Source organism: Staurois parvus, unplaced genomic scaffold (genome assembly GCF_062004578.1).
Source record: "Staurois parvus isolate SC_StPar_1 unplaced genomic scaffold, SC_StPar_1.0 ptg000834l, whole genome shotgun sequence".
NCBI lineage: Eukaryota > Metazoa > Chordata > Amphibia > Anura > Ranidae > Staurois > Staurois parvus.
This window is the reverse complement of record NW_028318630.1, coordinates 508,785-536,479: the sequence shown is the minus strand read 5'-3', so window position 1 is coordinate 536,479 and position 27,695 is coordinate 508,785. Positions and strand designations below refer to the sequence as shown.

At 40.2% G+C, this 27,695-nt stretch overlaps 1 protein-coding gene across 1 annotated transcript in view; it reads right to left on the bottom strand.

The window, feature by feature from the left end:
• Window positions 1–27,695, bottom strand: part of LOC149443738 (dynein axonemal heavy chain 5-like) — a 291,780-nt gene that overhangs the window by 49,523 nt on the left and 214,562 nt on the right. The window contains exons 74-85 of the mRNA XM_089655345.1: window positions 25,713–25,879; window positions 24,648–24,737; window positions 22,479–22,624; window positions 19,839–19,922; window positions 19,086–19,245; window positions 18,884–18,980; window positions 14,479–14,606; window positions 12,140–12,399; window positions 11,409–11,501; window positions 8,444–8,556; window positions 8,012–8,137; window positions 6,195–6,303 (exon numbers count right to left, since the gene is read on the bottom strand). Of these exons, the coding sequence (XP_089511471.1) occupies window positions 6,195–6,303; window positions 8,012–8,137; window positions 8,444–8,556; window positions 11,409–11,501; window positions 12,140–12,399; window positions 14,479–14,606; window positions 18,884–18,980; window positions 19,086–19,245; window positions 19,839–19,922; window positions 22,479–22,624; window positions 24,648–24,737; window positions 25,713–25,879 (1,573 nt within the window). The remainder of the gene's footprint in view (window positions 1–6,194; window positions 6,304–8,011; window positions 8,138–8,443; window positions 8,557–11,408; window positions 11,502–12,139; window positions 12,400–14,478; window positions 14,607–18,883; window positions 18,981–19,085; window positions 19,246–19,838; window positions 19,923–22,478; window positions 22,625–24,647; window positions 24,738–25,712; window positions 25,880–27,695) is intronic.

The window sequence follows — 27,695 nt, the reverse complement described above, 5'->3', positions numbered from 1 at the left end:
CTTCCCTCCCTATTGCTACAGCATGTAAACAGAAGGTAGAAGAAACTGTTTCTCCTTACAACACACCTATCAATTCTGTTAAGAAGCCGGATGGCTCTTACAGGTTTGTACAAGATTTGAGGGCCATAAATAATTTGGTGGTTCCATTAGCCCCAATAGTGCCTGATGTGCCATCACTCCTAACCTCCATTCCGTCCGATGCAGAATATTTTACAGTGATTGATTTAACAAATGCATTTTTTTCGGTTCCTGTGGACCACCAGACAAGGGCACTATTTGTATTTATATTATGAAAATTGCCAGATGAGCTGGTGTAGAATGCCTAGGGCTATGTAGATTTGTTTGCAGTCTACTCACTTGCCCTCCAGACCACACTGAGGTCCTGGACCCCTCCCAATGGTTCGGTCCTCATTATATATGTGGATGACCTATTGATTTGTAGTTCAAGTCAGGAGGCCAGTCAGGAGGATAGTTGGTCTCTGTTAGAATGGTTGTCAGGGAATGGTCACAAAGCATCTAAAAAGAAATTGCAATGGTGCCAAAAACAGGTTGAATACCTTGGTTTTATTCTAAGTCATGGTGAGAGGAATGTCAGTCACAAAAGAGCTGCGGCTCTCGTGGGTCTGCCCCGCCCACAAACAAAAAAGGACATGCTAACTTTTCTTGGTATGATTGGTTACTGCCGCCAATGGATACCTGATTGTTCATTCTATGATCACACTCTGAGGTCTGCCACACTTTCAGAATCACCTGACATTCTCACATGGTCAAATGAAATGGTTGATGCCTTTGTGTACCTGAAGAATGCTATGGTAACGGCCCCTGGTCTTGGACTACCTGATTATAAGAAAATGTTTCATCTGTATGCTAGGGAAAATTGTACAACTATGGGGGGGGTCCTGGCTCAGGAACATGGAGGCAAGCTCCGCCCTGTAGCTTTTTTTCCAAAGTAGTGCCAACTCAGGTTCAGGGCATGCCTGCTTGTCTGAGAGCTGTTGCATCGTGCGCAATTCTGGTGGGGAGGGCTATTTCTTTCACATTGGGACATGAAACTACCCTACACACCGCACACCAAGTGTCCTTACTACTGAAAAACATACACACTCAACACATGTCAGCACAAAGGTTGAGCGGATATGAAGTGATTCTTCTATCTGATTCCAACTTGATTATTAAATATTCTTCAGCAAATTCAGGTCCTGTTCCAATTTTGAATGCCCTACTGGGGCTAAAGGGGGAACAGGATGAAGTGGCACCAGAACACAATTGTATAACCCACATACAGCAAGACACTTCCCCTAGGTCCGACATGTCAGCTGTGGCTCTTGATGGGGCCCCAGATGTGTTTGTAGATGGCTCATGTTCTAGGCCAAATGATAGTATTTACCATGCAGGATACGGCATTGTGCAACTTCCTGACAAAATACTCGAGGCAAAGCCAATCCCATATCAGTCAGCCCAAGCAGCCGAACTGATTGCCCTTACAAGAGCATGTCAATTATTTGCAGGACAGGATGTCAACATTTACACAGACTCCAAGTACGCCCATGGTGCTGTACATGATTTTGGGGTCATTTGGGAGAGAAGAGGATTCATTGCTGCTGATGGCAAAACAATATCTCACTCTTCTTTGATATCTGATCTACTCAAAGCCATACAGTTACCAAAAACATTAGCCATTCTACATTGCAGGGCACATACAAATCGCAGAGATCATATTGCCAAAGGAAATGCATTAGCAGATAAGGTAGCAAAGGAAGCCGCATTACAACAGGTGGCCAGTGAGCAGATGCCTTTGCTCACTTCAGGCGCCACAACTACCCCACATGACCAGATGTATGCAGATTTACAAAAATTTGCTACGAAAATCGATTTAGCAGACTGGGATGGTTCTGGAGCACAACTAGATCCAGCTTCTGGTCTATTGTGCTTAGAGGGGAAACCATGCATTCCCATGTCAAGTGCCCCATTGTTCATTGCACAGTACCACAGTCTAGGACATAGAGGATGGAAAACAACATGTGAAACATTATTGCAGGATTTTTACATTACAGGTTTATCTAGGTTGGTGAAAGAATATGTTTCTAGGTGCATTACATGTATAAGGAACAATCCACAGAACCCAAAGAAATCACAACACCAGCATCTAGTGTACCCAACTACACCTTTCACCCATTTACAAATAGATTTTACCCACATGCCAAAAACAGGACAGAGGCAAGAGTTTTTGTTGGTAATGGTGGATATGTTCAGCAGATGGGTGGAAGAATTTGTCACTAATAAAGAAGATGCGCAAACTGTAGTCAGAATTCTCACACAGGAGATAATACCTAGATGGGGATGTCCGCTGCAGATAAATTCTGATAACGGACCAGCCTTTGTGGCCAAGGTATGCCAAGATTTGGTAAAAGTACTTAAGATAGATTGGAAGTTTCATATTCCCTATCATCCTCAAAGTTCGGGTATAGTAGAAAGGATGAACAGGACGATTAAGGATAAGTTGAGGAAGGCCACTGGAGGAACCTATACCCACTGGAAGAAGATGTTACCTGCAATTCTAGCAGAGGTAAGAATGACACCTAATAAGACTACAGGGTTATCTCCTTTTGAAATATTAATGGGAAGACCGTTCCCCACTCCTTGGGCTAGACAGCCACTTATGTTAGAAAGAGGGGACCTTGACCTGGTACAACAAGAATATGTGAAAAAATTGATTCAAACTTTAGATCAGATTGAAAGAAATGTTGCTCGCACCTCTCCTTTATCTTTTCAGGAACCAACACACCTTTTTCAAGTGGGAGATGTCGTAGTGGTCCGCCAACTCGCTAAAGACAAGAAGCAAGGCTACCCCTTTGGACCACCTACTACGGTGATAGCGGTTACCAGAACGGCTGTTCTGGTGGAGAATTCCCAGTCCTGGATCTATGCTAATCGAGTGAAGAAGGTGAACCAAACACCTGAGAAACACGAGATGGAAAAAGGAGGTGAAGTATGAGAGAAAAATCCTCGAAGAGTGGGTGAAGTAAGTGAAAAAGACCCTGAAGATGACATTTTTTACTGCCCCTCATGGTGCTTTGAAACTCTGGGTCCTATTGGGCACACTGACTGTGCTCTTTTTCCTGCCAGTATGGATCCTAACTAACTGTATTTATCACCCTGAGGACTTGGGTCTAATAAAAGGTATCTGTGGTCAAGGACTAGATTTAAATGAGACCCAGATAACCAAAAGTGAAAGAAAGTCAAAAAGAAGTTTTGAAGAGAACAATCCTTTTTCAGGAAAAATGTTGATGATGCAGTTTAAATATGCTTATGCTCAAAAGTCAGGTTCTGATAAATGTTGGATCTGTAGTAAGTTACATCCGAGCACATATGAAATTCCTCTTCTGGCCGCTCCAGTCAAAATATTTTTGTTAATAACAGGGAATGTAAGTATTGGTTTGACCAATATTACTTCTAATGCCACCATATCTTTTCCAACTCTGGGAGTCACTCAACTCCCCGATTGGTGTTTTAGACTGGGGAATACTTCTCACAAGGGAAGGGGAATGTGCTCTCAGTCCATATTAAACATATCTGATCCTGGAAGGTGGGATGGAATTTCTTCTGTGAAACTCTGGCAAGTAAATGGTAAAACCCTGAATGAAAGTTTAGAAGGGATACAAGATAATGTGGGGAAAACTATGTTTGGAAAAGTTTTTATTTTACACTTGTTGTCACCCCTGAATTTCATTCTGCAATACAAAAATTGCCGATCTCCTTGGGAAACAATACCTATATCTGTTGTGGTAAGATCTGTTACCCTTGGATACCGAGTAATGTCCAGGGCTGGTGCTATGTAGCCCAATTAGTGCCAATTATGGCAGCTATAGACCAAAAGGAACACCAGGTAAAAGCCAGTACATACCCAAAATACCAACTAACTCTGAGACAGAGAAGGGAAACCAAACAAGAAAAGGTAGATCTATTCTCTACAGGGGATAAGGTTTGGTCATGGTTCCCTACCTACACGGGATGGGGAATAACACTCATGAACAAAATAAATAATTACACAAACATTATTGATGATATACTGGAGAGGAACTCTAAGGACATAGGGTTGCTAAATACTGAGACCAGAGCTATTAGAAAACAGCTGGAGATGCAAGAATTAGCTATTGAAAGTATGAGTGCTGCTCTGACAGGTTTGTGTGAGATGACAGAGGATTATGAATGTTGTACTTGGATATATAATACCACAATGACTGTTCCAGATTATTATGAAATAATAAAGCAACACAGGGAACAGGTAGATGGTTTGATGGAAGAAGCTAGAGCTATAGGAAAGATGGATGGACTCCTTTTGATTGGTTAGGAACAGGATTTGGTTCCATCTTTTCATGGATGAAAGGTATCGCTGTAATCATAGTCATGATATTGTTTTTTGTTTTATTTTTATATCTATGTTTTAAATGCTCATTATATTGCATTGCTAGAGCTACCAAGCCGCAGAATACAAATGAAGGTTATCTAGCTATGTACAGAAAGATGAATGAAGTAAAGAATTGAGATCATGTTCATGATCTTAGAGGGGATTGAAAGAATCTAGATAACTTCCATTTTGTATTATGTACGCCATTTTAAGTGTTAAGTATTAAGTTAGTTTTTGTAGAGATATTAAAAGTTTAATGAAACTGTTTCAGTTGTTCAAGGATGTATCAACAGAAGCTAACACGACCCTGACAATGTTTTTGTCTGTCTGTTTTCCCTAAAAGTTAGCCAAAACAATTTGTACCAAGAAATGTATATGTCATGTTTCATGTAGTCAGCTCATGATGGAAAGTTACAAGTTACAGTTTTGAAACTCGCTCCCCCCCCCCCTTATGATTATCTGTAGTCTATATAATCTTATTAATGTCTAATAAACTTTGAACATCTCTGAACATAAGCTGTCGTGATTTCCGTGTTCAAGGGGTGTTCCCAGAATTCTGCAGATAAACCAGGAATCTCTCCACAGACCGGGGGTCTCTGAGGGGAAAAGAACATCATTCCTTTCAGTCATTAACCCAAAAGGGTTAATGTTACTTTTTACTATGGTGCCTTACACCTAACAGCTTTGCCCTTAGCATTGTGAGGGTTGACTTAGCTATAAAAACTGCAAGAGAGAATTATACCTGAGGTCAATAGCAGAGAGGTTTAATTTTTCATCAACAATAGAAAAATAACAGCTGGAATTTAATTGGTTTCCAAGGATTTCCTGCTTTCCTATTGTGACGGGAGTGACTTTTGGGGGTGGGGAGACCCCTGTCTCAGCTCCCTAAATTACTCGTATGTTTAACCCACCCTGTGCCTGTCAAGGGGTACAGGGTGGGAATGTCCTAGTATTGTGTATTGGTGTGGGGATTGTTCATTGTTCTTTGTCATGTGGTTGTCAATTGTTCACTGCCATGTGGTTGTCCATTGTTCTATTGTGTCTTGCTGGCCAGCAAACTATTATGGGATGCATGTGTTCCTGTATTGTCTAATGCCATGTGGTTGTTCCATTGTTCTATTGTGTGTCTTGGGTTGGTGGGGGGTGGTTCCTGCAGCCCTTCCCCCTGATGGGATGGCCTGTGTTGTGTTTCCTGTTCCTGGTTGTATTTCCCCACCCTGTGTATATATCTTGTGTTTGTGTAAAAATAAAGCAGTTGACTTCCTGTCTTATGAGAGTCTGGTGCTGTCTATTTCCTGCATGATCAGCGGGTGTGGTCTGTGGATGGTGTTCGGTCAGGGAAGCGAGAGTATAACGGAAATACCCAAGTGCAGTCAGGGTCCGGTTTCCGTTACACCTATCATTGAAATTTTATAGAACAGCCCATTCCCCCCAATTTCTATCATGGGGAAGCTGAAGGCTGCATTGATCTCTTTTTTTCAAAACTGTATGGAATGATTGGCAAGGAATTTGATTCCAGAGATAGCTATAAAGAGTATACAGTATATATGGAGCACCCCTTACAGTTATTTCATCTCAGCACATCTTCTCTTAAAAAAGGTTTTAGATTTCACATATAGTTCACTTCTACAATTTCAAGAAGAGGTTATTTTGCTGACCATTTGAACCACCATTTAGCTGTCCTCAATAAATGTGTGAAGTCTTTCCATGAGATTCCCTAACAACCTTATAACAGTATATATTTTATTTAAAAGTATATCAGTTATGACATAATAAGACTTGATACCGGAGTGTGCAGGAACTGCATGAGGGGTAAATCCTTCAGGAGCATTGTCTGAGGCAGAGGAAGTCCACACTTCTCACACACTGTGAAGAACTGTTCAGTTACTCGCATCCTATTATAAAAGAATTACAAGAATATTTTAGTAAGTGCTGTTCTCTTTAATGTATGAGGGGAATTCAAGTCAAGCTGGGACTTTTGAGTTTATATTAAAAAAAAAAGAACAAATTTCAAGGAGTGGAAACTGCATTTATTTTTCAACATACCTCCCCTGCTACATTTATGCATTTATCCCAGTGTTTAAAGAGGAGTTCCACTCAAAAGTGGAAGCTCCACTTATTTGCATCCTCCTCCCTCCACTGCCATATGTGGCATCTTTTAGGGGGGAGGGGGGAGCAGATACCTGTTTTTGACAGGTACCCACTAGCACTTCTGGCTTAGTTAACCATGGTGAAGTGAGACGGACGTTCATCCCCCTCCTCCCTCCCGCAGTCTCCTGGGAACTTTCACAGGTCCCAGAAGACTGCCAGACCAATTAGAAAGCGCAGCGCGACTCACACATGCACACTGTGCACCAGGCTGTCAAGCTGCAAGCTGTCACAGCCTGGTGCCCACAGTACAGATGCTGGCGCCGTGGTGGAGAGAAGGGATGAAGGGATGCCGTGGGTGAGAACATCGCTGGACTTCGGGACAGGTAAGTGTGTGTTTATTAAAAGTCAGCAGCTACAGTTTTTGTAGCAGCTGACTTTTAATAAACACAAAAAACGCTCGAACTCCGCTTTAACCAATGCCTGGAATGCTTCAGTATATAAAGATTTGTCAGTATGCCTGAACAATCCTATGACAGCCTGCTTCACTTCGTCATCAGTGCTAAAATGCTAACTGAAGAAGTTCTATTTTAGGGGTCCAAACAGGTGGAAATCACTCATAGCAAGGTCCGGGCTGTAAGGGGGATGTGGCAATACCTCCCAGCCGAGTTGCTGTAATGTGCACGTAGTGCGGTGAGCAGTATGAGCTCGTGTGTTGTCATGGAGAAACAGGATGCACTTAGAGATCAAACCAGGCTGTTTATCCACAAACGCAGATGCACAGAACACAACAGTAATATTCACTGTTGATAGTGGCACCACAGGGTAGAAAATCCACATGAATAATGCCACCTTTGTCCTAGAAAACACTTGCCATCACAGAAAGATTTGTCTCTTGTGCAATTTCATGACAGGTTATTCGTCGATTATCCAGGATCAGGCATTCCACGCACTGAATGTTCACAAGGAATGGCTGATGTCGGGTGGGAACCACCACGACCAGGATCGTCACTGATGGACATACGGCCATGTTTGAAACATTTACACCATTCAAATGTCTTACTGCAGCGGAGCATCTCAAGTCTCCTGTAGATATACATGGGTTTTAATCCTTCATTCCCAAGAATCTTCATCACCACACACTTTCCAGGTCACAGCTCATGCTCATTTCTTTTTCGTTTATGTTTCCCACATGATTCTTCCATCATTGATTCAAAATTAATTTGTTTTTCAAAAAAATTTCCAACATGCCCGATCACTCATATGCGATGGTCACACGGAAATTGGCCATTTCTGTGACCCGCTAATGGTGCGAAATTCAAATAAAAATTCTTAGAAAAGATTTTCTAAATAAAATTCTTTTGGAATTCGACCCATGTATGGCCGGCTTTACTACTGTGTGTAGTACCGCTACACTAGCATCCCTTTTTATACCTATAAAATTATAAGTCCCAGTTTGACTTGAACATCCCTTGTATAACAGTGCTATTATGTGATAGGACAAGTTTTTCATACCTTCCATCCACACGGAGAGCTGGACAGTATGTGAGATAGGCTGCAGCCAGCACACAGTTTGTGAGGAGGTCATTGGTACTGTTTTGGTTAACTTTATCTCTCCATGTTTGTTCTTGTGTTTTCAACCTTGGAAAAAAGATACAGTGCTCCATTAGGCTCCAAAATGCCCAACATCCAAAGTCCTACGGTTTTTCAAATGTGCCTGTTCACACCTGAGTGTAATGTTGTTTGAAGCGTGTAGCGTGAAAAAGTACATAAGCTTCTTTTGAGCTACAAGCGTCCAGCATTTTTGGACACAATCTTACTGACTGAAAATGAAGCACCCTCTGTTCACATAATGCAGCAAATGACCTGATGATTCATTATAGTCACAGTGGATAGCTGTGGAGCGACTCTGTAATGGAATCAACAAAAACTGCACTTATAGCGAACCTCTCCAGAATGTCTACTGCTGCCTCCAACTTCTCCTCATGGGACTGCAGCTCCTCCACCAGCTGGTATTTCTGATTGATAGCAGCATCATATTCTTCAAGGAGTCTGTCTACCTGTAACAACAAGGCTGGCCCATTACTGATCTAATAGATCTGTACACAATCAAACAAGGACATTTATACAAGTTGAGGAAAGACGTGAGATGATCTCCGTTCAATCCAGCAAGAAAGTTAAAGTCTGTGATCACCACATGTCTATGAACACACCAGACATCACCAGCTAACCAGTCTCTAAAGAAACAACAATTCATTCACATGTTACTTGCTAACATTCAAGAAGCTTCTAGGTGTGCTTCCCCTACATTCATGGGTAAACAGGTACACTCAAGTAAATGCAATCTTTTGTAATGTAAAAACAATATGAAAGCCTAGCAGAAATAAAAAAAAATACTCCTGATAAATTATATACACTACTGCAAAACAGAGTTATGACTATCTATATAGCTACAAAGACATTCATCTGGTGATCTGAATCAGGTCCCTATTACTGCCCATTTTCAGCATGAAAAACCTTGAAACAATACAGTAAGGCATGTATAAACAGTATTAAACATCTTAAAGTATAACACAATGAATAGGAATTGCATCACTTTTAAAATATATGCTGGTTTATATATCACCTCAAGGATTCTCTCTTTTATTTACTCTTCACATTTTAACTGAGCACTGGGAGTACTGCTTATCGTATACTCTCGGCGCTCTGACAAGAGAGATACACAGCAGGTGCTCTGCCTGCCCCTCCACTCCGCTGTCAATTCACATAATACTCTACATTTTGTGAATGGGTTTACATTCTACTAAGCCATCTGTGACTGGGCAAGAGGCGAGAGTAGGGGCTGTACTCCTGGTGCTCCAAAAAATGTAAGTAGTAACCATAGAGATAAGTCCACAAGGTGGCATATACCTTGTTTAACCTAACCCCTCATAAGCCAGCAGATGTTTAAAAGTGCTGCACTTCTGCTTTAAGGACCAGTTCACACCATAGAAACACAGTCCAGATACGTTTCTGCATGCACATTTTTGATGCATTTAGGCGTGTTCCGGGGCATTTTTTAACGCATTCTGTTGCGTTTTTGATGCGTTACGGCTAATTTTTTTTCCCTCTCTTTTTCTTCAATTTAAATAGGGATATGTGTGTTTTTGGTGCATTCCAGTGCGTTTTTAATGTGTTCCAATACAGTTATGTGCAGGAAAAAATGCAGCCTGTTCTACTTTCTTTTCTGCAACCGGAAAGCATTGGAACTGCAAGCACTGATGTGAACTATGACATTGACAACCAAATAACTGACTATCTGTGCATTTTGGATGCAGAAAAAAAGCACACTGAAATGCATGTAGTGTGAACTGGCCATAAAAGTGAACTGCAATGGTTTGGGGCAATTATATTTTTCTATGTTTTTTTTTTAGCTTATACATTTTTAAACTGTTTTATGTCTATTGTTTTACTATATATGTGACATACTGTACTATATACGACTAAAATTTCCTTGAGCACTGTGAGTTAGCTAAACTGGCAGAACAACAGATGCTGACTTCTTGTAAGCTGGGTTGTCTGAAAAAAACTCTAGGCTGAACTTGTCCTCTAAGGTGTGAATCCCTGTGATAAGTCATTCACTTGTATGTGTAGAGCTGACCATAGATGGATCAAAATTCAGCTGGTTCAGCAGGGCCTGGCTGAATATTGATCTATCTATGGCCGTTCCCACTAGAGAGATGTCAAGTTTAATGACTGACTAATCTCAAATAGGATTGTTTGATAAGTCTTGTTCAATCAATGCTGCAGGGCTGATCAGCGTATTCCGAAAGCGGAGGAGTCCCTGCTGTCAGAATACAACATAGCGTGGAGGATTCCCCCATCCACCTCAATTGTGTGGATGTGGAAATCTGTTAATTTTTATTGATCTATCTATGGTCAGCTTAAATTTCAGTGTGAACTATTATTCTCTATAAACAACAAAACTTTTTTTCAAAGGACAGTCAAAGAGATAGATGGAAATATTAGAAAAACAAATATTATGAACAAAATGGGAATATGCAATATTTCATATTTAAAAGAAAAAAATATTTGTAAAACTTCTATTCTATAGTCCTTCCTAGAATAAATAAGGAAAATATATACAAAGCCACCATATATTCATTTACATTCTGTGAAGCAGAAGGAACTTTGTACATTTGTGAATATAACAAAAAAATTTTAGTTTAAAGCAACTTACTAATACCACTAACTAATACCACAAAAAAGAACATTGGGGAACTTGAGAAAGTACAGAGAAGGGCAACTAAACTGATAATAACTGAGGCATGGAGGAGCTCAGCTATGAGGAAAGATTAGAGGAACTGAATTTATTCTCTCTTGAGAAGAGGAGATTAAGGGGGATATGATCAACATGTATAAATACATCAGTGGTTCATATAGTGAACTCGGTGTAGGGCTATTCACCTTGAGGTCATCACAGAGAAGAAGGGGGAACTCTTTATGTCTGGAGGAACAGAAATTTAATCTCCAAACACAGAAAGGTTTCTTCACAGTGAGAGCTGTGAAAAATGTGGAATAGACTCCCTCAAGAGTTGTTTCTGGCCAGCTCAGTGGATTGCTTCAAAAAAGACCTGGATTCTTTCTTAGATACACAGAATATAACCGGATACTAGCATTTATAGGTAAAGTTGATCCAGGGAATATCCAATTGCCAATTGGGGATCAGGAAGGAATTTGTTTCCCCAGCAGGAGAAAATTGGATCATGGTTTGCTGGGGGTTTTTTGCCTTCCTCTGGATCAACTGTGGGTATAGGATTATAACTATTTTTTTTTCTCTATGGTTGAACTGGATGGACTTTGTCTTTTTTCAGCCAGACTAACTATGTAACATAACATTGAAAAATGTGCAATGATCTAATTAGCTTTTTACCTCTGCCTGGAGAGAAGGAAGATCTTCCGCAGTCAGGGTGTTCAGAATGTGATGATGAAGTACAGCAGGCTCTTCTTCATAATCGCCAGTTTCCTAAATAAAATAAAAATCCATTTATCAGTCTCTAGCATAATAAAGTAGTCACGTTGTAGCTTTTCATGTTTTCAAACTGTAAAAACATTCTAAATAACACAAAAAAATTCTCAAAAGATCTTCTATTTAAAAATAATAAAAACTAGAGTGGATCTCAAAAGATACATAGGTCTGTGAAGGGTAAAGTATGACATATTTCTAATTTAATTCACTTAAAGCTGCGTTACGGATCTCTATGTAGTTGTATGCACTATCCTATAGAAAACAATGCACCAGTGTTCAGATTCATCAAAAAAGAAAACCATGGCATTTTTTTGTCCATGTGCAAGAAGCCCAACAAGTAATTTTCTGGAGCATTTTTAAATGGATAAAGCACAGGAAAATGTGCATGTACTGCAGAGATATATTGAATGTTGTTTTGGTTGTTTTTTTGCCCATACGCTTTTGTACATGTTTGCTACTGGGACCGATCTTGTGACTATAGCAGGAAAAGCCATCCACTCAGCAACAAGAAAATAGGAAGTGGCTGCAGGAAGTAGGACTTGAGGGCTAAGTTCCAATACAAACTACAGCAATGTTTGCTGACATCCTTGCAGTAGTATCAACTGTTCAAAGCACCTACATTTTGATACACTCACCATTTTTGACTGCTCCTCCTTTGCAATAAGGTCCTCCTTCTCGCTCTCTAAGTCTGCCAACTTCTTCTGGCAATCTTTTAGTGGTACACAAAGCCGAGTGTATTCTACGATAGCAACAATAAATGCCACCAATGATGCCGCATCCTCAGAGCTGTAGCGTGCTGCTGCAATAGTGATTCCTCCTTTTTTATTATCTTTTGTTTTGTCACCATCATTTTGTGAGTATTTTTTAGCTGGAGTTATGGACTGGGGTGTAGCATCTGTGGAAAATCGAAAAAGGGCAATGCAGTTAAAGTTTTAACCTTCCAAATAAACACTGTAAACTAAGTGCAATTGCAAGAGATTAGTGTTTAGTGATGATTGTGTCACATATGGTACATCTTTACACGTAATAAATCTATGTGCATATTTTTTCTTTGTTGTTTCCTGGAACAGATGTTCACTGCAGAACTACATTAAAACAACTAGAATATGGACATATTGCAGTTTACTTATTTAGTTTAAGGATTTCAATGTAAAAAAATCATATGTAGTACTTTATTCACTTTAATATGTGTTTGAGGGAGCATAATATAATTAAAATTAAAACTGCCTCATTCTTGTTTGGCAATTTCTGCTGATGCAAGATTGTGCTTGATCATGCCCTCACCTCAGAGCATGAAGGGGACGAAGGTGATTGTGTCTGGCCACTGGTGGGGAATTGGAAGTGACTGAAGACCAAAGGTAGAGAGAAAGTATCAGCATCAAAATTGGCAAGGTGGGAGTGGAAGCCAAAAGAGGAAATACAAGAGTATGCATCAGCAGATACTGAATGTCAAGCTGATTACTTGACATTCATCTGCATTCCAGGTGGTCAAACATGACCAAGACCCCCCAAGTCCCCACTGGAGTAGGCCTTCTCATTCAGGTAAGTGCTGATAAGCCAGAGCAAAACAAGCACTTGATAAATGTATTTTAGTTTCAGCCTTCAGAGAACATTATTATTATTATACAGGATTTATATAGCGCCAATAGTTTGCTCAGCGCTGTTCATTATAAAGGAAGACAGTACTCGAGACAGTACAGTAACAATACGATTCAATACATGAGGGGTTCAAGGGCCCTGCTCCTTGGAGCTTACAATCTAGGAGGAAGGGGATAGTGGTACAGGAGGAAATAGCTGTGGGGGATGGAGTGGTAGGAAGAGTGGAGGAGTTCAGTAATTAGCTGACGGTGGAGTAGGCTTCCCTGAAGAGATAGGTTTTCAGGGTGCGCCTAAAGGTGAGGAGAGTAGGTGACAGTCTGATGGATTGGGGTAGGGAGTTCCAGAGGATGGGGGAAGCCCTGGAGAAGTCCTGGAGACGGCATGGGAGGAGGAGACCAGGGAACTAGAGAGTAAGAGGTCTTTTTAGGAGCAGAGAGTACGTTTTGGGTGGTATTTGGATACCAGATCGGTGATGTAGTTTGGGGCAGTATTATGAACAGCTTTATATGTCAGTGTTAGTAATTTGAATTTTATCCGTTGGGCAATCGGAAGCCAGTGGAGGAATTGGCAGAGGGGGTGGCGGATACGGAGCGGTTAGTAAGGTGGATGAGTCTGGCTGCAGCATTCAAGATAGACTGAAGCGGGGATAGTCTGCAGTGAGGTAAACTGATGAGAAGGGCATTACAGTAGTCAAGTCATGAAATAATAAGGGAGTGAATGAGTTGTTTAGTGGTTTCTGGGGTTAGGAACAGACGTATTTTGGAGATGTTGCGGAGGTGAAGTCTACATGAGTTTGTCAGCGATTGGATCTGGGGCTGGAAGGACAGATTGGAGTCTAGGATGACACCTAGTACTCTGGCTTGAGGGGTGGGACTGATGGTGGTGTTGTTGGTCTTGATGGAGAAGTCGGGGGGGGCAGGCTGGGGGAGAAACTAGGAGCTCTGTTTTGGAAAGATTTAGTTTGAGGAAGTGGAGTGACATCCAATCCGATATGTTGCTCAGTAGGCTTGTGATACGGGCGGAGACTGAAGGGGTGAGGTGAGGGGTAGGGAGATAGATTTGCGTGTCGTCGGCATAGAGATAGTAGTTGAAGCTGTGAGAGTATATCAATTGGCCAAGGGAGGAGGTGTAGATGGAGAAGAGAAGGGGCTTCAGTTTTCTTTTGTAGTTTGGTGCATTTTCTGTGATGGTCATTTGCATTCTAATATAAATTACTCCAGAGAACAGGACATTTCACTAGGATGCACAGACATTCTGTTCCTCAGAACCTAACATCTTTCTTCTATTTTTTGGTAATGTGACTTAAAAGTAATTATGTTTGATAGCCTAAAGCATAATGGTAAGTTATAATGAAATAAATTGCCATTGTACATACGTGGGGCAGCATTTTCCAGCAAAGAGCCTTCACCAGTGACACCTGTGGAACCTTCTTTTGCTTTACCAAGGTAGGCCTCTACATCTTTTAGAGTCTGTTCTGGAAGCCCATCTTCAAGTTTAGCAATTCTGAATACAGAGTTATAAACCTCATAAACAAATCTGCACTGACATTGTTTCACAATGTTATACTATTATAAAGAACATTAAACATGTATTCAAATATAATTAAAAATATTCAGTGGCAATCAGCGCAGTCACACTTACTTTAAATAATGTGCAAATAAATCTAAAAGTTGCTACTTCAACAATGTTAGGTGATTCAACTTCACCTCTCACATATTCTTTAAGCTCAATAAGATGCAGCACAACTCTATATGCCAACACAATTGTGATACACAAATTAAATACAAATAATCACTTTAAAATAAAGTCCATAAATCTTGTAGTAATTCCAAAACCAGTGCAGTCCCAATATTCCACTATCTTCTTATCACCAGTGTTCAGCATGCAAAACCACCTTCCCGTAAGCAGTATATGCTCACTTTGATACTTGACCCCATTCTTAATCAACATCAAATGCGCTTTTGCCCCCTTATGGGCTAGGTACCAGATGGCTCCTGGCTTTTCCTATCTCCTCAAAATGCAGACATTCAATCATGCAAAAACAATAATTGTTAATAACTTTAAAATCAACACTCACAAAGCTATGCACACAGTGCCATGTACAGTGCATTGTATATTATAGACATCTTCCCGCTCACCACAGACTCTATGACCTTAACGTGGCCACCGTATGACATCAGTGACGTAGCTCCACCCCCTGAACACGTTATGCCTGATGCACAGGCTTCCACTGTAAAACAATTGTGTTGATTTATAGAGTTTCGCTACATCTTATTGAGCTTAATGTATTAGAATATATTTTATATTACCAAAAAAAAAACCCTATCATTACGACCTGTTTACATATAGGTGTTATGAAATAGTGAAATATTTATGTAGCTTTGTAATAGGAAGGCATAATTTTGGAGAACATGTTAGATTCTTTATATGTTAGAACACTGTGCTGTTTAAAAGACAGTATATATATATATATATATATATATATCTCTATTTATCTGTCCATTCAGTCGTATCTGACCCTTGGCGATTGCATGGACTTGTAAGTGACTTTTTCCATGAATTCTCTTAGGAATTATTTTTACAGGATAGGTTGCCAGGTCTTTCCCTAAACCCTACCATGCAGGAGATTCCGCATGGCCAGGGATGAAACTAGGACAATTTAGATGTCTAAAATGTCTTTGGAGCGTAGGAGGAAACCAGAGTACCTGCAGGAAACCCACACAAGCACAGGGAGAATATGCAAACTCCATGCAGGAGGCACCATGGTCGGGAATCGAACCCATGACCCAATTACTGCAAGGCAGATGTGCTAACCACTAAGCCATTGTGATATATATATAGATATAGATAGATATATACACTGCTCAAATAAATTAAAGGAACACTTTTTAATCAGAGTATAGCATCCAGTCAATTAAACTCCTGGTATATTGATCTGGTCAGTTAAGTAGCAGAGGGGGTTGTTAATTCGTTTCAGCTGTTTTGGTGTTAAATTAACAACAGGCGTACTAGATGGTAAACAATGAGACAATCCCCAAAACAGGAATGGTTTTACAGGTGGAGGCCACTGACATTTTTTCCCTACTCATCTTTTCTGACTGTTTTTCACTTGTTTTGCATTTGGCTAGGGTCAGTGCCACTACTGGTAGCATGAGGCGATACCTGGATCCTACAGAGTTTGCACAGGCAGTCCAACTCCTCCAGGATGGCACATCAATATGTGCCATTGTCAGGTCTCAAGAGCATGGAGGAGATTCCAGGAGACAGGCAGTTACTCTAGGAGAGCTGGACAGGGCGATAGAAGGTCCTTAACCCATCAGCAGGACCGGTATCTGCTCCTTTGTGCAAGGAGGAACAGGATGAGCACTGCCAGAGCCCTACAAAATGACCTCCAGCAAGCCACTGGTGTGAATGTCTCTGACCAAACAATCAGAAACAGACTTCATGAGGGTGGCCTGACGGCCTGATGTCCTCTAGTGGGCCCAGTGCTCACTGCCCGGCACCATAGAGCTCAATTGGCATTTGCCACTGAACACCAGAATTGGCAGGTCCGCCACTGGCTCCCTGTGGTTTTCACAGATAAGAGCAGGTTCACCCTGAGCACATGTGAGGTGAAAGGGTCTGGAGAAGCCATGGAGAACATTATGCTGCCTGTAACATCATTCAGCATGACCGTTTTGGCAGTGGGTCAGTGATGGTCTGGGAGGCATATCCATGGATAGACGCACAGACCTCTACAGGCTAAACAATGGCACCCATAACTGCCATTAGGTATCGGGATGAAATCCTTGGACCCATTGTCAGACCATACGCTGGTGCAGTGGGTTCTGGGTTCTTCCTGGTGCATGACAATGCACCGGCCTCATGTGGCGAGTGTATGAAGGCAGTTCCTGGAGGATGAAGGAAATTATACCATTGAATGGCCCCCATGCTTGCCTGACCTAAATCCAATAGAACACCTCTGGTATATCATGTTTTGGTCCATCATTTGCTGCCAGGTTGCACCTCAAACTGTCCAGAAGCTCAGTGATACCCTGGTCCAGATCTGGGAGGAAATACCCCAGGACACTATCCGTGGTCTCATTAGGAGCATGCCCGGACATTGTCAGGCATGCATACAAGCATGTGGGGTCATACAAACTACTGAGTACAATTTTGAGTTGCTGCAATGAAATTTCAGCAAAATGGACTAGCCTGCTTCATAATTTTTTCATTTTGATTTTTGGCAGTCTTTGAATTCAGTCCTCTGTAGGTTGATAGTTTTCATTTCCATCAAACGATGGGGCATCCTTACGTTCCTAACACATTACCCAGTCCATATCAGTATAGATATCCAGCATGCTATTTTGTATATACAGTATATATATCGGGCCGGCACAGTGGCTTAGTGGTTAGCACTTCTGCCTGGCAGTACTAGGGTCATTGGTTCATATCCCAACCACTGCACCACCCTCCTGGAGTTTGCATGTTCTCCCTGTGCCTGCGTGGGTTTCCTCTGGGTACTCTGGTTTCCTCCCACACACCAAAGACATGCTGGTAGGTTAATTGGATCCTGTCTAGTATGTGTATGTATGAATGTGAGTTAGGGACCTTAGATTGTACACCCCTTGAGGGTTAGGGACTGATGTGAATGTACAATATATGTAAAGCGCTGTGTAAATTGACAGTGCTATATAAGTACCTGAACTAAATAAATAAATATAGCCATCCAGCTTGGAGAATAAGTCACTTAGCACCGTAACTCTGTATTCTATTTCATAAAGCTCTTTTAGAAAATACTTTGCAGTGTGTTTTCCACTTGAATGCACGGGTTTGCTCCGATTTTTCCTGTTTCATTCCACAATGCAAAAACACATTCTGGTAGTTTACCTGGCTTCCATCAGAAATCGTCCCAGTTTGTTTGCAACTAATGTGGAACATGAAACTGTAAGGTCCTTCAAATAGGGTCAACATTTGAATGCTAACTGCAAAGCTCTATAAAATATTTCTTCACTATATAAACAACTAAGCAATAAAATTAGAAAATTAATAAAGAGTAACTCCAATGTTGTTGAGAAAAAAAAAGCAACACCTTCTGAGTGATCAATGTACATTGCAGGGATTTTAACAAACTTTGTTGAAGAGTCCTACCTGCTGATTATGAATGGGAGTAACTTTTTCATTTTTGATCAGCACTTGTAAGGCTCTAATGAGGAAAGTGGAAGGGTCTGCAATCCTTTAGCGAGTGATTAACCCTTTAGGAGCATCTCACCAACCTTAAAACTTTTTGTTGCAGAGGATCTTTGGGGGCGTTCCATACACCAGCTGTGTACAGAATGCCTCCAGGTTGCCATATTGTATTGAACTTTATAGAACAATACAGCCCTGCAGACTGAAATAAAATTATAATTTTTTAATATCGATGAATTACAATATGACTTCACAGTCACAATTGTATATGCTATATATACTTTTTGTACTTGTGATTTTATACCCTTTAAGTCTAGTATTGTGTACAATGTTTAAATATTTAGCGAAATATAACATTTTTTTCAGCATCAACTTTACTGTCTATTAAAATGGATAACTCAATGTTATGAACTTCAAAAACACATAGCTGTATGCATAGATTAAATGAAAAAAAAAAAACAGACAATAGTAATATTTACAAATGCATTACAGAAGTACAAGGGGTGGGAATTTTTATTCTGAATTTTAGTTATGTTCTTTATTCCACCACAATATTGATCTTTGTCAAATGTAAAAGTATACAAATACAAATACATTTGAATTTAACTTACTGATGTATCATATCAACAAATTTGCTGGTCTCCCCAATATGATATTGTATGTTCTTCCACCTTGCTCTGTCAACTTTGTCAGCAGGATCTCTGAAACCTAACAGAAAAAAAAGGTAAGAAGTATAATTTAAAATGTACAAACCTTTGTCAGCTTACTGTCATGCTGAATATTCCATTACAAAGTTCATGCCACTATCCTTACCACGCTTTGGTTGGGACGACTTCCCTACAGGTGATGGCTGGAATCTGCTGCTGGCTCTGCTGTCTGATTTTTCATTTAAGGGACTTGGAGATTTTGAAAGTTCATTTGTATTTTCAGATTTTGGGAGGCAGCTGATCATGACCAAAGCCATTTCCAAAATCTAAAATCAGGAGAAAAAAAGAGCGTAATAACCATTTGAATTTAATGGCTTACCTAAATATGCCGTTATTATACTTATAAAGGCCAAAAAGCAGGGGACTAAATGGTTATGAGACTTTACTTCCTGAGTTACCAGTCACATTTATTTATTATAGGTTTTTTTTATAGTGCCAACCATTTACTCAGTGTTTTGTATATATATTGTACATTCACAATAGTCCCTGCCCTCAAGGAGCTTACAGTCTAAGGTTCCCAACTCACATTCATACACACACACTAGGGCCAATTTAGATAGGAGCCATTTAACCTACCAGCATGTCTTTGGAGTGTAGGAGGAAACCCACGCAGGTGCTGGGAGAACATGCAAATTTCAGGCAGGTAGTGCTGAGGTTGGGAATTGAACTGACAACCCTAGAGCTGCCAGGCAGAAGTGCTAACCAATTAGTCATCCTAATAAATACGTTTAATTGTTTCTGTACTTGCGATGACAAAGAGAGTGCCAACTTAGAACAGAATAATTACTGTATTTCCAGCTGTTTCCCTGAATGCTATTTCCTGAACTAAGTGAAGGATATATAAATTATTATTCCTTACCCGACCAACCAGATATGGGGGATTTTGGCATCGCACAAGTCTTTCCACACATGGTTTGTCCACCTTACTACACCAATGCATCACCTGCAAGAAAACCATGCAACAGCCATAAATGTTCAGCTTTGAAAAAAATTAATTGTTCATGGACCACAATATATTTTCCCATCAAATCTGTAAGTGCTGTCTACAGTGTACAAAACAAAAACATAACCAATATTTCTTGTGACCCATAAGTTTACCCCCCCCCCCTTATCAGTTATGTACATAACATACATTGTTTGTGGATCTTATACTATTCATTGCTTTTTTGTAGGACAAACAACTTTCTTTTGGAAATATTGTCTTACAAAAATGCATGTTTTCTCTATATTGAATATTTTTTAAATAATTACTGTTGTTAAAAAGTATACATTTTATTTTATAATTTTTGTCATTTAAAATGATGTTTATGGTACGAAGCATTGCACATATACAGTGGGGCAAAAAAGTATTTAGTCAGCCACCAATTGTGCAAGTTCTCCCACTTAAAAAGATGAGAGAGGCCTGTAATTGGCATCATAGGTAGACCTCAACTATGAGAGACAAAATGAGAAACAAAATCCAGACAATCACATTGGCTGATTTGGAAAGAATTTATTTGCAAATTACGGTGGAAAATAAGTATTTGGTCAATATCAAAAGTTCATCTCAATACTTTGTTATATATCCTTTGTTGGCAATGACAGAGGTCAAACGTTTCCTGTAAGTCTTCACAAGGTTGGCACACACTGTTGCTGGTATGTTCGCCCATTCCTCCATGCAGATCTCCTCTAGAGCAGTGATGTTTTGGGGCTGTCGCTGGGCAACACGGACTTTCAACTCCCTCCAAAGGTTTTCTATGGGGTTGAGATCTGGAGACTGGCTAGGCCGCTCCAGGACCTTGAAATGCTTCTTACGAAGCCACTCCTTCGTTGCCCGGGCGGTATGTTTGGGATCATTGTCCTGTTGGAAGACCCAGCCACGTTTCATCTTCAATGCCCTTGCTGATGGAAGGAGGTTTGTACTCAAAATCTCACGATACATGGCCCCATTCATTCTGTCCTGTATATGGATCAGTTGTCCTGGTCCCTTGGCGGAGAAACAGACCCAAAGCATGATGTTGCCACCCCCATGCTTCACAGTAGGTATGGTGTTCTTTGGATGCAACTCAGCATTCTCTCTCCTCCAAACACGACGAGTTGTGTTTCTACCCAACAGTTCTATTTTGGTTTCATCTGACCATATGACATTCTCCCAATCCTCTTCTTGATCATCCAAATGCTCTCTAGCAAACTTCAGATGGGCCCGGACATGTACTGGCTTAAGCAGGGGGACATGTCTGGCACTGCAGGATCTGAGTCCCTGGCTGCGTAGTGTGATACTGATGGTAGCCTTTGTTACGTTGGTCCCAGCTCTCTGCAGGTCATTCACTAGGTCCCCCCATGTGGTCCTGGGATTTTTGCTCACCGTTCTTGTGATCATTTTGACCCCACGGGGTGAGATCTTGCGTGGAGCCCCAGATTGAGGGAGATTATCAGTGGTCTTGTATGTCTTCCATTTTCTAATTATTGCTCCCACAGTTGATTTGTTCACACCAAGCTGCTTGCCTATTGCAGATTCAGTCTTCCCAGCCTGGTGCAGGTCTACAATTATGTTTCTGGTGTCCTTCGACAGCTCTTTGGTCTTCACCATAGTGGAGTTTGGAGTGGGACTGTTTGAACTTGTTATCAGTATAAAAGACACCTGTCCACAACCTCAAACAGGTGCCATTGATACAGGTAATGAGTGCAGGACAGAGGAGCCTCTTAAAGAAGAAGGTGCAGGTCTGTGAGAGCCAGAAATCTTGCTTGTTTGTAGGTGACCAAATACTTATTTTCCACCATAATTTACAAATAAATTCTTTCCAAATCAGCCAATGTGATTGTCTGGATTTCTTTTCTCATTTTGTCTCTCATAGTTGAGGTCTACCTATGATGCCAATTACAGGCCTCTCTCATCTTTTAAGTGGGAGAACTTGCACAATTGGTGGCTGACTAAATACTTTTTTGCCCCACTGTATTTGCAATATTTTATTAAATTTTACAGGATATTTTTTTATGCAACACTGAAAAATATAACAATGAAAAGGAATATATATTGAAAATATGGTAAATATTAATGGTACAAATTAGAAATATATAACTAAGGGTTGGTGTGTGGTTAAATAGGAATATATTAAAAAAAAATGTTTTTTTTTTGTTACAGGTAAAGTTAATTTAACTGCAAGGTCACACCTTGGATCCACATATAAATTATATATATATTTTATATATATATATATATATAGATATATATATATATAGTAACAATTGTTGCATTGGGAGAGATTTACTAGAACTGATGCACACAGAATCTGGGGCAAATGTATAGTAACCAATCAGCTTCTAACTTCAGCTTGTTCAATTTAGCTTTGATAATAAAACCTAGAAGTGGATTGGTTACTATGCAGAGCTGCACCAGATTCTGTGTGCACCAGTTTTAGTAACCCCCCAACTGTGTTTACCCAATGACATTGCGACTATGTGTAAGTGTAATTTTATGCAGGAATTGTAGCTGTTTCTGCTACGACTGTGAAAGATCTACCTCATTTTTCACAACTTGCAGATTTTTCTTTAGTTCAACTAGTTCCTCTGTTGTCTTGTCTGTCTTTTGCATGACATCCTGAAGGTAGGACTTTTTACTGGCTTCCTTCATGCGGTTAAATGCATCATCATATTCATCACTATTGTCTAGAATGCAACAGTAGAAAAGTACCGTAATATTCTGACCTTAATGTAAACACTACACGTTACTTACAGTATATACCAGTTCTGTGTGAAGGAATACATTCGTATTTCTAGATCAGTGGTCTCCAAACTGCGGCCCAAGGGCCGGATGAGGCCCTTTGCAAGCGTTTTTTTGGCCCTTGTGGCTCTATTCTTCCCACTGCTATCAACAGTGGGGCACTATTCCTCTCACTTATACCAATGATGGGGCATTGTTCCTCCCACTGATGCCAACAATGGGGCACTATTCCTCCTACTAATGCCAATGATGGGACACTATTCCCCCTCCCACTGACACCAACAATGGCGCACTATCTTTCCACTAATACCAATGATGGGACACTATTCCTCCCACTGACACCAATAAAGGGGCACTATTCCTTCCACTAATACCAATGATGGGGCACAATTCCTCACACTAATACCAATAATGGAACACTATTCATCCCACTGACACCAACAGTTGAGCATAATTCCTGCCACTGACACCAATGATGTCACTCTACTTCTCCCACTGACACCAACAATGAGGCACTATTCCTTTCATTACTACCAATGATGGGACACTATTCCTCCCACTGACACCAACAATGGGGCACTATTCCTCCCACCAATATCGAAGATGGGACACTATTTCTCCAACTGACTCCAACAATGGTGCACTATTTCTTCCACTAATAGCAAGAAGGGGTACCATTCCCCCCACCAGTACCAATGATGGGACACTATTCATCCCACTGACACCAACAGTGGAGCATAATTCCTGTGACTGACACCAATGATGTCACACTATTCCTCCCACTGACACCAACAATGGGGCACTATTCCTTCCACTAACACCAATGATGGGACACTATTCCTTCCACGAATACCTAGATGGGGCACCATTCTGCCCACTAATATCAATTATCGGACACTATTCCTCCCACTGACACCAACAATGGGGTACTATTCCTTCCACTAATACCAATGATGGGGCACTACTTCTCCTCCTACTGACCACCAACCCTGAAGCAATGTTTATTCTCACTGATGCTGGGCCCGGGGCATTTTTTACCCCCGCTGGCCATAAAGTGGCCCCCTAAAATCTGAAGGACAGTAAACTGGCCCTTTGTTTGAAAAGTTTGGAGACCCCTGATCTAGATATTTTCTACTACTGCTTATTTTTTATGCCTGGCTTCTGCAAAGCTCCCAAATGCAAGGAGGTGGGGGGGGGGGGTGTAGAGTCAGGTAATTTATGATAAGTCTTAAACGACAGTGGAGTTAATTTACTAAAGGAGTATAGGCTTAATCAGTGACATGCAATGCCACATTTTTTTCCTTGCACATGATTTGAATAACAGCACAACAAAGGCATTTTCAGATTGTCTCTCTTTAATTGAAACTCCATAAGTGTGAGACCAGAAAGCAGGGAGGGAATGGGGGGATAGGTTTGTTCTTTGATATTTTAACTATGTATATTAATTAGAGCTTGAGCTGTTGAAATTTGTAGGCATACTTTTTCATCAAAGTGGATTTGCACAGCCCTACACCATGGCCACAAAGACAAGGCTTATAAATATTCCAATCATCTCCCGCTTTTAAAATAAAAGGTTGTCATTTTTTTTTTTTTAAAGGCAATTTGTTTATCTAAATCCTTTAGGCTCCATTCACACTAGTGCGACTCCAAAGTCACACAATTTTGAGTGCAACTTTGGAATGCAACTCAGATACAGCTTTCATGTGATTTTACACTCTCTGGCACTCAAGTTACAAGAAGGTCACATAAATGTAGTGCAGGCACCTTTTCAAAGTCACTGCATCTTTAAGTTGCATTGATTGGAACAGGGGGCATTGAAATCAATGGGCTGCAACTTGTCATGTGACTTTATGTGTTCAAAGTCACACTAGTGTGTGAATGGAGCCTCAATCACTTTACTGCTCACTAAATGTCATAATAATATGTGTACAAAGAAATACAAAAACACATGAAAAGTATACACTGTACCATCTTTTAATAAGTCATCATCCTCTTGAAAATTGTCTAGTTCATTTTCATTTTGTGACAGAAATATTTGTAGAGTTTCATCTCCAAGACCTGGATAACAAGGAAATAGCAAAAATTAACTCTGTAATGTTAGATACATAACTATTCATTTATAGTCACAATAAAAATAAGCAGGAAACGTTTACTCCACTGCAGAATTTCTATTGTTGTAGAGCTTAGAGGAAATCTGAACTGAGGACATAGAAGAGTGATAACAGAAAGGGACCAAGTGGTCCATCGATTCTGCCTCTTTTTGATTGTAAACCAGTCTTCAGGGTCCCACTACAATACCAGATTACACCAGTGGGTGAGACTTCACTAAGACTTTACCAAATAAATTATTTCCAGCTTTCCTGGACATTGCTTTTAAGTAATATGTCCTCTCAACAAGTTTGCAACTGTTAGAAGAGAAAAATGAAGTATGTATGCCTGAAAAAATGCCTGAAGAAAACTCTTTTCACCATCAAGAATACATGGTGGCTGCAAAAAAGGCAAACATAAAATGACCTAGAATTGAGCATCTTTGCATAAAACACACCCAAGTTTCACATTGAAAAGGTAAATGTATTATTTATTCTTTTATTTATTTTGATATTTAAAACCCCCTGATCACAGTAACATTCTGTGAGTTGTAGGGAGAATTTCAGGGGTTCCCTGGGAACTCAAACTTTTTTCAAGTATTCCATCAAGATAAACAGGTTGAGTAAGGCTGCACTAATGTCTAGAGCTAAAGATGTAACTTGTCAGCAGAAAAAGACCTAATAAAATACAACAAAATACACATCATGAACTGCCACTTGCACTTAGATGAGTAAGGAAACAGGCATTTTTAAATCAGGGTCAGAGATAAGCTTTTTGTGGCCTGGTGTGCGAGAAATCAATGTTACTACAGTACTAGTTTACGGACAACAAGCAACATGGATAACCCTTGAAAAGGCTAAAATCTTAGATGTGATTCGTACTTTAAAGTCTACAGTGCTAAATTATTCACAATGTATTAATTGAAAAGCTTATCAAATGGCTCACCCAAAGTGGCTTTCAATCTCTCCAAAATGGAAGTCTTTGTAATAAGTTTATTTAAAATGTCTGCAGCAATAATTTGTGCTTCATTGTATTTTTTTTCTAGGATATCAATTGCTTCTTGAGTTTTCTTTACATCCAATCGAGTGTTATCAAGTGTCTCGAGCACGCATCTGTGGAAAGAAAGCAAAGAATAAGTCTTAGCCTGGGTTCACATATATGCACTGTATTCCTGTACAATACACATGCGATTAGAGTGCGGTGCGATCGGAGCTATACATTTTGTATGGCTCTAATCGTGCCGCACCTGCACCAAAGACATGCAGGACCCTTTTTTTGGTCTGCACTAGAATTGGATCGCATGGGTATTCACACCTATGCTATCCAATTCTGCACATTGCACCACGTTTTGCATACCGCTTTCAGAGTGTTGTAAACTTAACATACACACCCACAGCAGTTTGCATGAACAGGGTGCGATTCTGATGCGGTGCGGAATTCACACAGAAAACACTGAGAATTCCGCACCGCATCAGTGTGAACCAGGGCTCAAGAGGCCTGAATACTTATGTCTTTAAAGTCTGAAAGTTCTTAGGAAATTATTGCATAATACCTTTTAAAATACATTAATAAAACTATTGCCTTTTATATTGTCCACTAGTCAGGTAATGTTTCATTTATGAAAACTATGGAGTTGATTTGCTAAAACCAGAGAGTGCAAAATCTGCTGCAGCTGTGCATGGTAGCCAGTCAGCTTCTAGCTTTAGCTTGTTCAATTAAGCTTTGATGGAAAAAAAAACTGGGACTCTGTGTATGTAAATAACTTCAAACAAAAGATACTCACTAGTCCCAAGTTTCTTGTGTTCCTCTATATTTTCAATTACTTATTTAGCTATGACCTAAAATATTTATGTGTTTAAAGGCTTAGTGTTTTTGGTAATTTATTGCAATATTGTTTGAAAGTTTAGAAACCATTCTACATTATTATTATTTTTTTGCATTAAATCCTTATTATACATAAACAATTATCACAGGGTGTTTCCATGTTTCAGTGTGTGCAAAACATGCTGTACTTTATAATAAGAGAGCCCAGAACTATGCACTTGTAGACTGCATCTGCATACTTAAAGGGTATCCAGGGGCGGACTGACAACTCATTGGGCCCCCGGGCAATAAGAGATCATGGGGCCCCTATGTATTTGCTTTCACTCAAACCACACCCGAAAAAGCCTATGAAAAGGTACCAGGGGCATCTCATGGGGCCCCCTACTGACCCCGAGCCCTCGGGCACTGCCTGAGTGCTCGAATGGTCAGTCCACCCCTGAAGGTAACTCTACTTCTATGGAAAAAATATAGGAAATAAAAATAAATATAGCATATACAGTTAGTACAGAAGCCATATTGTAAAGTAATGGTATTAAAAAATTACCTTTCCTTTTCAATCTGAAGCTGCTGTAATTTTCTATAAAGTCAATGCAATATGGCAACCTGGAGGTGTTCTGTACACAGCTGGTATACAGAACACCCCCAGAAATGTCATTACCAGCTTCTGTAAAGAACTCTGAACTAAGATGCAATTTATGTTTTATGCATCCTCTGCAACAAAAATTAAATTTTTTGGTGAGATACTCCCTAAGAGTTTTTCACTTCCAAAGGGATGGTGACACTTTACCTTTACACATCAGAACCCCAAAAGTGCACTAGCTGCTTGTAATGATGTAGTCACTGTTATTCAGAGTCAGTCCTGGACAAGACATTATCTTCAGAGTAGAAACAGGTTTGTTAAAGTTTGTTAAAATCCCTGCTGTACTATACATTGGTCACCTAGAGGGTAATGTTTTTTTCTCAAAAAAACATGGAATTAGTATTTAAGACAGATTTAAGACAGGACATGGACAAGGAGTGAGGGTGCTTTATTTAGATGACACATGTGTGTGCATGTGTTAATTTTTGCAAGATGCTATTTTATACCACTTATCATAATGCACA